Here is a 13678-nt window from a genome sequence, read left to right on the forward strand (position 1 = left end):
GTTATATGGAGCAATAGGAGGAGTTATATGGAGGGGTTATAGGGAGCAATAGGAGGAGTTATATGGAGCAATAGGAGGAGTTATATGGAGGGGTTATATGGAGCCATAGGAGGAGTTATGGGGAGGGGTTATAGGGAGGGTTATATGGAGCAATAGGAGGAGTTATCGGGAGGGGTTATATTGAGCAATAGGAGGAGTTATAGGGAGGGGTTATATGGAACAATATGAGTTATAGCGACGGACTATATAGAGCAGGGGTGCGCAAAATTTTCAGCCTGCGCCCCACTCCTTACTTTGTCTTCGGCGTCAAATGACGCTGCAGGGTCACATGTCACATTGCCATGGCAGGCCATGTCAGCGAAGACAAGGTAAGGGACGTTGCAGAGGCCTCACGCGATCCCCCGGCATTTAATTTAAATACCTTGGGGAAGAGTGCGGGGCCTCCGCAACAGCAGCACCCCCCCCCCTGGAAAATCTTGCGCCCCCCAGTTTGCACACCCATGATATAGAGCAATAGGAGTTACAAGGAGGGGTTACATAGAGCAATATGAGGAGGTCTAGAGAGGGGTTATAGTGGTAAGTAGTCTGCATAGTGTGAGTGTTTAGGGCTGGGCAAGCTCAGTGGTTTTTGAAGCATGTACATGTGGGTTATATTTAGGATTCCTCATCCTACGAGTCACTCGCCCACATAGCTCTGAATCAGAGCGGAAAGCCGAGGAAAACAAACTCACCAAGCAGTGTGAAAGCATTTACACTGCATGCACCAAAGGATCAGCATGATCAGGGGCTGGAAATGTACAGGTATACAGAGACTCCCTATCACTATAAAGTGCAGCATGTTCATTATCAGGGGGTAGATGTATGTAGGGGTACTCAGCATCATTGTACAGTGCAGAATTGTTACTACCTCTGGCCGGCTCCTTCACAGGTGAATGGATCGGAGTATCCGCCTCAGGCGTGTCAAAGTTGCCCTCCGAGTCGGAGCTGGGGTGGAAGGGAAACAGGTTTCATTAAACTCCTGACATTCTTATCTCCTCACTAACGAGATGCAGGAGTCCTGCCTAAGTTCATTAGTTCAACTGAAAAGAACATACATGGGTATCCTACAAAATGATTGCCTATATAGTCATCGCGCATATACTTATACGAGAGAAAGAGAAGAGAAAGAGAGAAGAGAGAGAAAGAGAGAAGAGAGAAAGACAAGAGAGAAAGACAAGAGAGAGGAGAGAGAGAAAGAGAAAGAGAAAGAGAGAAAGAGAAGAGAGAAAGAAGAGAGAGAAAGAGGAGAGAAGAGAGAAAGAGGAGAGAAGAGAGAAAGAGGAGAGAAGAGAGAAAGAGGAGAGAAGAGAGAAAGAGGAGAGAAAGAGAAGAGAGAAAGAAAAGAGAGAAAGAAAAGAGAGAAAGAGAAGAGAGAAAGAAAAGAGAGAAAGAAAAGAGAGAAAGAAAAGAGAGAAAGAAAAGAGAGAAAGAAAAGAGAGAAAGAAAAGAGAGAAAGAAAAGAGAGAAAGAAAAGAGAGAAAGAAAAGAGAGAAAGAAAAGAGAGAAAGAGAAGAGAGAAAGAGAAGAGAGAGAAAGAGGAGAGAAGAGAGAAAGAGGAGAGAAGAGAGAAAGAGGAGAGAAGAGAGAAAGAGGAGAGAAGAGAGAAAGAGGAGAGAAGAGAGAAAGAGGAGAGAAGAGAGAAAGAGAAGAGAGAAAGAAAAGAGAGAAAGAAAAGAGAGAAAGAAAAGAGAGAAAGAAAAGAGAGAAAGAAAAGAGAGAAAGAAAAGAGAGAAAGAAAAGAGAGAAAGAAAAGAGAGAAAGAGAAGAGAGAAAGAGAAGAGAGAAAGAGAGAGAGAGAGAGAAAGAGAGAGAAAGACACGAGATATATTAGACTGAGGCACAAGTAGCCGTAAGTAGATCTGAGTCAGTCACTGCAATAACAGTGATTCCTTATTGGTCTGACATTTCGGTTCACAATAGAAAAAGCTTCTATTATAAAACAAAACATCAGACCAATAAGTTCATCACAGTGTTATTGCAATGACTGCAGTTATGTGGAACAGAAAGGAATTAGGGAGTCCTACACTATGGAGCTTACAATCTAAATGTATAATACATGTAACAAAGAATAGATAAACATTCATTTACCATAAGAACTATAAATATAGTATGCTCATAACACATGGTAAAATAACGATTAATATGATGACATGATAAAACGCAATATAACTGAATGCTGTCATTCTAATAAAAACGTACACTATAATAGCATAATTATTTCATATATGACGATACAAATGATTCTATCAGTGTATTATAATACAAATGATTCTAACATTAATATATCGTTTACACGATCAGAAAACGCTAATATAGTATATTGTATTAAAGTTAAAAAAGGGGGGCGTGGGGGAGAAGCTGCCTATGGGGGAGAACGTTTGGTGTAGATAGTTGAGAAGCCGGTGAGGAGGGCCGCCCGTGGGGGGAGAAGCCGGTGAGGGCCGCCCGTGGGGGGAGAAGCCGGTGAGGGCCGCCCGTGGGGGGAGACCCCTGTGAGGAGGGCCGCCCGTGGGGGGAGACACCGGTGAGGAGGGCCGCCCGTGGGGGGAGACACCGGTGAGGAGGGCCGCCCGGGGGGGAGACACCGGTGAGGAGGGCCGCCCGGGGAGGGAGACCCCGGTGAGGAGGGCCGCCCGTGGGGGGAGACACCGGTGAGGAGGGCCGCCCGTGGGGGGAGACACCGGTGAGGAGGGCCGCCCGTGGGGGGAGACACCGGTGAGGAGGGCCGCCCGGGGGGGAGACACCGGTGAGGAGGGCCGCCCGTGGGGGGAGACACCGGTGAGGAGGGCCGCCCGTGGGGGGAGACACCGGTGAGGAGGGCCGCCCGTGGGGGGAGACACCGGGGAGGAGGGCCGCCCGTGGGGTGAGACCCCGGTGAGGAGGGCGCCCGTGGGGGGGAGACCCAGGTGAGGAGGGCCGCCCGTGGGGGGGAGACCCCGGTGAGGAGGGCCGCCCGTGGGGGGAGACACCGGGGAGGAGGGCCGCCCGTGGGGCGAGACACCGGTGAGGAGGGCCGCCCGTGGGGGGAGACCCTGGTGAGGAGGGCCGCCCGTGGGGGGGAGACCAAGGTGAGGAGGGCCGCCCGTGGGGGGGAGACCCAGGTGAGGAGGGCCGCCCGTGGGGGGGAGACCCCGGTGAGGAGGGCCGCCCGTGGGGGGAGACACCGGTGAGGAGGGCCGCCCGTGGGGGGAGACACCGGTGAGGAGGGCCGCCCGTGGGGGGAGACCCCGGTGAGGAGGGCCGCCCGTGAGGGGAGACCCCGGTGAGGAGGGCCGCCCGTGGGGCGAGACACCGGTGATTAGGGCCGCCCGTGGGGGGAGACACCGGTGAGGAGGGCCGCCCGTGGGGGGAGACACCGGTGAGGAGGGCCGTCCGTGGGGGGTGACCCCAGTGAAGAGGGCCGCATGTGGGGGAGACGCCGGTGAGGAGGGCCGCATGTGGGGGGAGACCCCGGTGAGGAGGGCCCATGTGGGGGAGAAGCCGGTGAGGAGAGCCGCATGTGGGGGGAGACCCCGGTGAGGAGGGCCGCATGTGGGGGGAGACCCCGGTGAGGAGGGCCGCATGTGGCGGAGAAGCCGGTGAGGAGAGCCGCATGTGGGGGAGACCCCGGTGAGGAGAGCCGCATGTGGGGGAGACGCCGGTGAGGAGGACCGCATGTGGGGGAGAAGCCGGTGAGGAGGGCCGGATGTGGGGGGAGACGCCGGTGAGGAGGGGAGCAGCCAGTGAGGAGGGCCATATGTGGGGGAGAAGCCGGTGAGGAGGGCCGGATGTGGGGGGAGAAGCCGGTGAGGAGGGCCGCATGTGGGGGAGAAGCCGGTGAGGGCCGCATGTGGGGGGAGACCCCGGTGAGGAGGGCCGCCCGTGGGGGGAGACCCCGGTGAGGAGGGCCGCCCGTGGGGGGAGACCCCGGTGAGGAGGGCCGCCCGTGGGGGGAGACCCCGGTGAGGTGGGCCGCCCGTGGGGGGAGACCCCGGTGAGGAGGGCCGCCCGTGGGGGGAGACCCCGGTGAGGAGGGCCGCCGTGGGGGGAGACCCCGGTGAGGAGGGCCGCCCGTGGGGGGAGACCCCGGTTAGGAGGGCCGTCCGTGGGGGGAGACCCCGGTGAGGAGGGCCGTCCGTGGGGGGTGACCCCGGTGAGGAGGGCCGCATGTGGGGGAGACGCCGGTGAGGAGGGCCGCATGTGGGGGGAGACCCCGGTGAGGAGGGCCGCATGTGGGGGGAGAAGCCGGTGAGGAGGGCCGCATGTGGGGGAGAAGCCGGTGAGGAGAGCCGCATGTGGGGGGAGACCCCAGTGAGAAGGGCCGCATGTGGGGGAGACCCCGGTGAGGAGGGCCGCATGTGGGGGAGACGCCGGTGAGGAGGGCCGCATGTGGGGGAGAAGCCGGTGAGGAGAGCCGCATGTGGGGGAGACCCCGGTGAGGAGGGCCGCATGTGGGGGAGACGCCGGTGAGGAGGGCCGCATGTGGGGGAGACGCCGGTGAGGAGGGCCGCATGTGGGGGAGACGCCGGTGAGGAGGGCCGCATGTGGGGGAGACGCCGGTGAGGAGGGCCGCATGTGGGGGAGACGCCGGTGAGGAGGGCCGCATGTGGGGGAGAAGCCGGTGAGGAGGGCTGGATGTGGGGGGAGAAGCCGGTGAGGAGGGCCGCATGTGGGGGAGAAGCCGGTGAGGAGGGCCGCATGTGGGGGGAGAAGCCGTGAGGAGAGCCGCATGTGGGGGAGAAGCCGGTGAGGAGGGCCACATGTGGGGGAGAAGCCGGTGAGGAGAGCCACATGTGGGGGAGAAGCCGGTGAGGAGGGCCGCAAGTGGGGGAGACGCCGGTGAGGAGGGGAGCAGCCAGTGAGGGCCACATGTGGGGGAGACGCCGGTGAGGGGGGGAGCAACCAGTGAGGAGGGCCGCATGTGGGGGAGACGCCGGTGAGGAGGGGAGCAGCCAGTGAGGAGGGCCGCATGTGGGGGAGACGCCGGTGAGGGAGGGGAGCAGCCAGTGAGGAGGGCCGCATGTGGGGGAGACGCCGGTGAGGGAGGGGAGCAGCCAGTGAGGAGGGCCGCATGTGGGGGAGACGCCGGTGAGGGAGGGGAGCAGCCAGTGAGGAGGGCCGCATGTGGGGGAGACGCCGGTGAGGGAGGGGAGCAGCCAGTGAGGAGGGCCGCATGTGGGGGAGACGCCGGTGAGGGAGGGGAGCAGCCAGTGAGGAGGGCCGCATGTGGGGGAGACGCCGGTGAGGGAGGGGAGCAGCCAGTGAGGAGGGCCGCATGTGGGGGAGACGCCAGTGAGGGAGGGCCGCATGTGGGGGAGACGCCGGTGAGGAGGGGAGCAGCCAGTGAGGAGGGCCGCATGTGGGGGAGACGCCGGTGAGGAGGGGAGCAGCCAGTGAGGAGGGCCGCATGTGGGGGAGACGCCGGTGAGGAGGGGAGCAGCCAGTGAGGAGGGCCGCATGTGGGGGAGACGTCGGTGAGGAGGGCCGCATGTGGGGGAGACGTCGGTGAGGAGGGCCGCATGTGGGGGAGACGTCGGTGAGGAGGGCCGCATGTGGGGGAGACGTCGGTGAGGAGGGCCGCATGTGGGGGAGACGGCGGTGAGGAGGGCCGCATGTGGGGGAGATGGCGGTGAGGAGGGGAGCAGCCAGTGAGGAGGGCCGCATGTGGGGGAGACGCCGGTGAGGAGGGGAGCAGCCAGTGAGGAGGGCCGCATGTGGGGGAGACGCCAGTGAGGGAGGGCCGCATGTGGGGGAGACGCCGGTGAGGAGGGGAGCAGCCAGTGAGGAGGGCCGCATGTGGGGGAGACGCCGGTGAGGAGGGGAGCAGCCAGTGAGGAGGGCCGCATGTGGGGGAGACGCCGGTGAGGAGGGGAGCAGCCAGTGAGGAGGGCCGCATGTGGGGGAGACGCCGGTGAGGAGGGGAGCAGCCAGTGAGGAGGGCCGCATGTGGGGGAGACGTCGGTGAGGAGGGCCGCATGTGGGGGAGACGTCGGTGAGGAGGGCCGCATGTGGGGGAGACGTCGGTGAGGAGGGCCGCATGTGGGGGAGACGGCGGTGAGGAGGGCCGCACATATGGGAGACGGCGGTGAGGAGGGCCGCATGTGGGGGAGACGTCGGTGAGGAGGGCCGCATGTGGGGGAGACGGCGGTGAGGAGGGCCGCATGTGGGGGAGACGGCGGTGAGGAGGGCCGCATGTGGGGGAGACGGCGGTGAGGAGGGCCGCATGTGGGGGAGACGGCGGTGAGGAGGGCCGCATATATGGGAGACGGCGGTGAGGAGGGCCGCACATATGGGAGACGGCGGTGAGGAGGGCCGCATGTGGGGGAGACCCCGGTGAGGAGGGCCGCATGTGGGGGAGACGCCGGTGAGGAGGGCCGCATGTGGGGGAGAAGCCGGTGAGGAGAGCCGCATGTGGGGGAGACCCCGGTGAGGAGGGCCGCATGTGGGGGAGACGCCGGTGAGGAGGGCCGCATGTGGGGGAGACGGCGGTGAGGAGGGCCGCATGTGGGGGAGACGTCAGTGAGGAGGGCCGCATGTGGGGGAGACGTCAGTGAGGAGGGCCGCATGTGGGGGAGACGGCGGTGAGGAGGGCCGCACATATGGGAGACGGCGGTGAGGAGGGCCGCATGTGGGGGAGACGTCGGTGAGGAGGGCCGCACATATGGGAGACGGCGGTGAGGAGAGCCGCATGTGGGGGAGACGGCGGTGAGGAGGGCCGCATGTGGGGGAGACGTCGGTGAGGAGGGCCGCATGTGGGGGAGACGGCGGTGAGGAGGGCCGCATGTGGGGGAGACGGCGGTGAGGAGGGCCGCATGTGGGGGAGACGGCGGTGAGGAGGGCCGCATATATGGGAGACGGCGGTGAGGAGGGCCGCATGTGGGGGAGACGGCGGTGAGGAGGGCCGCACATATGGGAGACGGCGGTGAGGAGGGCCGCATGTGGGGGAGACCCCGGTGAGGAGGGCCGCATGTGGGGGAGACGCCGGTGAGGAGGGCCGCATGTGGGGGAGAAGCCGGTGAGGAGAGCCGCATGTGGGGGAGACCCCGGTGAGGAGGGCCGCATGTGGGGGAGACGCCGGTGAGGAGGGCCGCATGTGGGGGAGACGCCGGTGAGGAGGGCCGCATGTGGGGGAGACGCCGGTGAGGAGGGCCGCATGTGGGGGAGACGCCGGTGAGGAGGGCCGCATGTGGGGGAGAAGCCGGTGAGGAGGGCTGGATGTGGGGGGAGAAGCCGGTGAGGAGGGCCGCATGTGGGGGAGAAGCCGGTGAGGAGGGCCGCATGTGGGGGGAGAAGCCGTGAGGAGGGCCGCATGTGGGGGAGAAGCCGGTGAGGAGGGCCACATGTGGGGGAGAAGCCGGTGAGGAGGGCCGCAAGTGGGGGAGACGCCGGTGAGGAGGGGAGCAGCCAGTGAGGGCCACATGTGGGGGAGACGCCGGTGAGGGGGGGAGCAACCAGTGAGGAGGGCCGCATGTGGGGGAGACGCCGGTGAGGAGGGGAGCAGCCAGTGAGGAGGGCCGCATGTGGGGGAGACGCCGGTGAGGGAGGGGAGCAGCCAGTGAGGAGGGCCGCATGTGGGGGAGACGCCGGTGAGGGAGGGGAGCAGCCAGTGAGGAGGGCCGCATGTGGGGGAGACGCCGGTGAGGGAGGGGAGCAGCCAGTGAGGAGGGCCGCATGTGGGGGAGACGCCGGTGAGGGAGGGGAGCAGCCAGTGAGGAGGGCCGCATGTGGGGGAGACGCCGGTGAGGGAGGGGAGCAGCCAGTGAGGAGGGCCGCATGTGGGGGAGACGCCGGTGAGGGAGGGGAGCAGCCAGTGAGGAGGGCCGCATGTGGGGGAGACGCCAGTGAGGGAGGGCCGCATGTGGGGGAGACGCCGGTGAGGAGGGGAGCAGCCAGTGAGGAGGGCCGCATGTGGGGGAGACGCCGGTGAGGAGGGGAGCAGCCAGTGAGGAGGGCCGCATGTGGGGGAGACGCCGGTGAGGAGGGGAGCAGCCAGTGAGGAGGGCCGCATGTGGGGGAGACGTCGGTGAGGAGGGCCGCATGTGGGGGAGACGTCGGTGAGGAGGGCCGCATGTGGGGGAGACGTCGGTGAGGAGGGCCGCATGTGGGGGAGACGGCGGTGAGGAGGGCCGCATGTGGGGGAGATGGCGGTGAGGAGGGGAGCAGCCAGTGAGGAGGGCCGCATGTGGGGGAGACGCCGGTGAGGAGGGGAGCAGCCAGTGAGGAGGGCCGCATGTGGGGGAGACGCCAGTGAGGGAGGGCCGCATGTGGGGGAGACGCCGGTGAGGAGGGGAGCAGCCAGTGAGGAGGGCCGCATGTGGGGGAGACGCCGGTGAGGAGGGGAGCAGCCAGTGAGGAGGGCCGCATGTGGGGGAGACGCCGGTGAGGAGGGGAGCAGCCAGTGAGGAGGGCCGCATGTGGGGGAGACGCCGGTGAGGAGGGGAGCAGCCAGTGAGGAGGGCCGCATGTGGGGGAGACGTCGGTGAGGAGGGCCGCATGTGGGGGAGACGTCGGTGAGGAGGGCCGCATGTGGGGGAGACGTCGGTGAGGAGGGCCGCATGTGGGGGAGACGGTGGTGAGGAGGGCCGCATGTGGGGGAGACGTCAGTGAGGAGGGCCGCATGTGGGGGAGACGTCAGTGAGGAGGGCCGCATGTGGGGGAGACGGCGGTGAGGAGGGCCGCACATATGGGAGACGGCGGTGAGGAGGGCCGCATGTGGGGGAGACGTCGGTGAGGAGGGCCGCATGTGGGGGAGACGGCGGTGAGGAGGGCCGCATGTGGGGGAGACGGCGGTGAGGAGGGCCGCATGTGGGGGAGACGGCGGTGAGGAGGGCCGCATGTGGGGGAGACGGCGGTGAGGAGGGCCGCATGTGGGGGAGACGGCGGTGAGGAGGGCCGCATGTGGGGGAGACGGCGGTGAGGAGGGCCGCATGTGGGGGAGACGGCGGTGAGGAGGGCCGCATGTGGGGGAGATGGCGGTGAGGAGGGGAGCAGCCAGTGAGGAGGGCCGCATGTGGGGGAGACGCCGGTGAGGAGGGGAGCAGCCAGTGAGGAGGGCCGCATGTGGGGGAGACGCCAGTGAGGGAGGGCCGCATGTGGGGGAGACGCCGGTGAGGAGGGGAGCAGCCAGTGAGGAGGGCCGCATGTGGGGGAGACGCCGGTGAGGAGGGGAGCAGCCAGTGAGGAGGGCCGCATGTGGGGGAGACGCCGGTGAGGAGGGGAGCAGCCAGTGAGGAGGGCCGCATGTGGGGGAGACGCCGGTGAGGAGGGGAGCAGCCAGTGAGGAGGGCCGCATGTGGGGGAGACGTCGGTGAGGAGGGCCGCATGTGGGGGAGACGTCGGTGAGGAGGGCCGCATGTGGGGGAGACGTCGGTGAGGAGGGCCGCATGTGGGGGAGACGGCGGTGAGGAGGGCCGCATGTGGGGGAGACGTCAGTGAGGAGGGCCGCATGTGGGGGAGACGTCAGTGAGGAGGGCCGCATGTGGGGGAGACGGCGGTGAGGAGGGCCGCACATATGGGAGACGGCGGTGAGGAGGGCCGCATGTGGGGGAGACGTCGGTGAGGAGGGCCGCATGTGGGGGAGACGGCGGTGAGGAGGGCCGCATGTGGGGGAGACGGCGGTGAGGAGGGCCGCATGTGGGGGAGACGGCGGTGAGGAGGGCCGCATGTGGGGGAGACGGCGGTGAGGAGGGCCGCATGTGGGGGAGACGGCGGTGAGGAGGGCCGCATGTGGGGGAGACGGCGGTGAGGAGGGCCGCATGTGGGGGAGACGGCGGTGAGGAGGGCCGCATGTGGGGGAGACGGCGGTGAGGAGGGCCGCACATATGGGAGACGGCGGTGAGGAGGGCCGCATGTGGGGGAGACGGCGGTGAGGAGGGCCGCATGTGGGGGAGACGGCGGTGAGGAGGGCCGCATGTGGGGGAGACGGCAGTGAGGAGGGCCGCATGTGGGGGAGACGGCGGTGAGGAGGGCCGCATATATGGGAGACGGCGGTGAGGAGGGCCGCATGTGGGGGAGACGTCGGTGAGGAGGGCCGCATGTGGGGGAGACGGCGGTGAGGAGGGCCGCACATATGGGAGACGGCGGTGAGGAGGGCCGCATGTGGGGGAGACGGCGGTGAGGAGGGCCGCACATATGGGAGACGGCGGTGAGGAGGGCCGCATGTGGGGGAGACGGCGGTGAGGAGGGCCGCATGTGGGGGAGACGGCGGTGAGGAGGGCCGCATGTGGGGGAGACGGCGGTGAGGAGGGCCGCATGTGGGGGAGACGGCGGTGAGGAGGGCCGCACATATGGGAGACGGCGGTGAGGAGGGCCGCACATATGGGAGACGGCGGTGAGGAGGGCCGCATGTGGGGGAGACGTCGGTGAGGAGGGCCGCATGTGGGGGAGACGTCGGTGAGGAGGGCCGCATGTGGGGGAGACGGCGGTGAGGAGGGCCGCATGTGGGGGAGACGGCGGTGAGGAGGGCCGCATGTGGGGGAGACGTCGGTGAGGAGGGCCGCATGTGGGGGAGACGTCGGTGAGGAGGGCCGCATGTGGGGGAGACGGCGGTGAGGAGGGCCGCATGTGGGGGAGACGGCGGTGAGGAGGGCCGCATGTGGGGGAGACGGCGGTGAGGAGGGCCGCATGTGGGGGAGACGGCGGTGAGGAGGGCCGCATGTGGGGGAGACGGCGGTGAGGAGGGCCGCACATATGGGAGACGGCGGTGAGGAGAGCCGCATGTGGGGGAGACGGCGGTGAGGAGGGCCGCATGTGGGGGAGACGGCGGTGAGGAGGGCCGCATGTGGGGGAGACGGCGGTGAGGAGGGCCGCATGTGGGGGAGACGGCGGTGAGGAGGGCCGCATGTGGGGGAGACGGCGGTGAGGAGGGCCGCACATATGGGAGACGGCGGTGAGGAGGGCCGCATGTGGGGGAGACGGCGGTGAGGAGGGCCGCATGTGGGGGAGACGGCGGTGAGGAGGGCCGCACATATGGGAGACGGCGGTGAGGAGGGCCGCATGTGGGGGAGACGGCGGTGAGGAGGGCCGCATGTGGGGGAGACGGCGGTGAGGAGGGCCGCACATATGGGAGACGGCGGTGAGGAGGGCCGCATGTGGGGGAGACGGCGGTGAGGAGGGCCGCATGTGGGGGAGACGGCGGTGAGGAGGGCCGCACATATGGGAGACGGCGGTGAGGAGGTGGAATTCTGAAATAGTCCGTTTATTGTATTTACTTTATTGTACTATGAAAATGAAAACAAGAGCAGTTTTTAAAAATGATTGTGCAAAAACGAGAGAGTTCCTGCACTTTTTTTTTTAGGACTCTAGAACTGATGGCATCATGTATCCAAGTGTAATTATGTAGTTATACTAAGCTGTCTGATCCCAGCTGTTTACACTGACCCCACAGAAGATCTAAATCAAATCAAAGTCCACCGGGTGGGGGACTTAACTCATGATCTTTAACCCACAGCCCCTGTGAAGTGACATCAACACACAGGTGTCATCTGTCAGGGGACTGAGAACAGGGCAGGGTGAATAAACATGTCCCCTTTGCTCTCCCTCACTGCCACTCGCCCCTCTGCTCCTCCTCAATGTGACTGCAAAGGGGCTTTGGGAACAGGATGACCTTTAGTTGGAAAGGCTGGTATACCAGTGTCACGGACCATCCCATTACAGACCTCTATATCCCCAAATAAAACATTTACTTCCTCTGTGGTTGGATTGGTGTGAAGAAGTCAGAGGCAAGACCTCTGTGGTTGGATATATTAATTTATAGCAAGGCCTGTCAGCAACATTATACAGTGCAGCATGTCCACTATCAGAGGGAGGAAGTGTATGGAGATACTCAGCACCATTATACAGTGCAGCATGATCATTATCAGGGCGTGGAAGTGTATATAGATACTCATCATCATTATACAGTGCAGCATGCACATTATCAGGGTGTGGAAGTGTATAAAGATACTTAGCATCATTACACAGTGAATTATATTCATTATCGGGATGGGAGTGTATAGAGATACTCAGCATCATTATACAGTGCAGTATGTTTATTATTAGAGGGTGGAAGTGTATAAAAATACTTATATAGTGCAGTATGTTCATTACCAGGTGGTGAAAGTGTATAGAGATACTCGGCTCCATTATACAGTGCAGCATGTTCATTATTGGGGGAGTGGAAGTGTATAGAGATACTCGGTTCCATTATACAGTGCAGCATATTCATTATCGGGGGAGTAGAAGTGTATAGAGATACTCGGTTCCATTATACAGTGCAGCATGTATATTATATTTAACAACAGGGTTGGAAGTGTATAAAGATACTTGGGACCATTATACAGTGCAGTGTGTTCATTATCAGGGGGTGTAAGCGTATACTTCGCATCATTATACAGTGCAATATCCATCCCTAATGCTACTGCCCAGCTGTACATAAAAGGGACTGCACGGGTTTCTAGATAACAAAATCCCATAAGTGTACGCCTGGGACCCGAATCATACTCACCCGGATTCCTGCTCTTCCTCTCTGTCCTCCTGCTCCTCCTCTCCCCCTCCTCCCCTGACAGCCGACCAAGTCCATTTTGCCCACTGAACTGGCGACAGCATCTGCCAAGGGCTGAACGCCATCCCGACCCTAATAATCCCCCCGGAGTACGTCGCAAAAAAACGCGCTTGGAAAAAGAAAAAGGACACCCAAAACCCACAAATATAATATATATATATATATATATATATATATATATAATCCCGGTAATATGGTCCGTGCGGCTCACATCTGGAGCTGGTTTCTGTTGCCGAATTCCTGGGCTTTCATTTTTTTTTGTTTAAAAACCTGGTCCCCTAAAAAGCTGCTGGTACCCAGAGAGCTACCAAAAACATAATAACCCGCTGCCTGGCATCATCTGCACTCTCCCTCCCCTCTCACAGACTGTACTACTGCGCTTTACAGGGTGGATCTGCAACCTACGCCGCTGTATAGGGGGGTGGGGAGGGAATCACAATCATATAGGACTGTCCTCCTGTGAGTTCCCTAAAAGCAAATCAGCAGGCTGGCAGCACCCACGCAGTACACTCTCTCCCCTATCACCATTCCCCCTTTCCCAGGCTCCACTGATCTGCATAGGAAGGTGAATCCGCATCCTGCACATCTACATAGGGGAAGGAAAGCACATCACGTAGGGGGTCTTTCGCCTCCTGTTTGCCTAAAAGCAAAATCAGCAGGCTGGCAGCATCCACACACTGCAATCCGCTGCACGCCTATCTTACAGGCTGCACATGGGTGGTGCACAGCTGTATAGGGAGAGCCAAATGCATTGAAGGTTTGCTACCCTCCTGTTGCTTCTGTGTTGCTCATCAAGCTGAAACTCAGCTGGCTGGCAGCATTCACACACAGCCGGAATCCCTCCCCCTCTCCCAGGCTGTACTATCCTGGTTTGCAGGGTGAGGTTTCCCTCCCACGCATCTACAAGAATCAAGCTCATGTAGGGTCCGTCCCCCCTCGGCGGTTTCAATGGTTCGGCCTCTTTGTAGTGGAATTATCAGAACAAAACAATAAAAGCCAGGCTGTAATAAGAAACCTGCAAGCAGAGCCACTTCCCTGTTACAGCTGCTGCAGACCTCAAACTTCCTGCTAAACTGCTTCTGGGCACAGTTATAGGAAGTGGGCCCTGCATGCAGTTTC

The 13678-nt window shown here is 62.3% G+C and overlaps 1 protein-coding gene across 1 annotated transcript in view; it reads right to left on the reverse strand.

Annotated features, from left to right (window-relative positions):
- The window catches only part of TACC1 (transforming acidic coiled-coil containing protein 1), a 57063-nt gene extending 43655 nt beyond the window's left edge, over positions 1–13408 (reverse strand). Inside the window, exons 1-2 of the mRNA XM_075599125.1 lie at positions 12503–13408; positions 908–984 (exon numbers count right to left, since the gene is read on the reverse strand). Coding sequence (XP_075455240.1) covers positions 908–984; positions 12503–12624 — 199 coding nt within the window. The 5' untranslated portion in view covers positions 12625–13408. The remainder of the gene's footprint in view (positions 1–907; positions 985–12502) is intronic.
- Between the last annotated feature and the right edge of the window lie 270 nt (positions 13409–13678).

Source organism: Ascaphus truei, chromosome 5, assembly GCF_040206685.1.
Source record: "Ascaphus truei isolate aAscTru1 chromosome 5, aAscTru1.hap1, whole genome shotgun sequence".
Classification (NCBI taxonomy): Eukaryota; Metazoa; Chordata; class Amphibia; order Anura; family Ascaphidae; genus Ascaphus; species Ascaphus truei.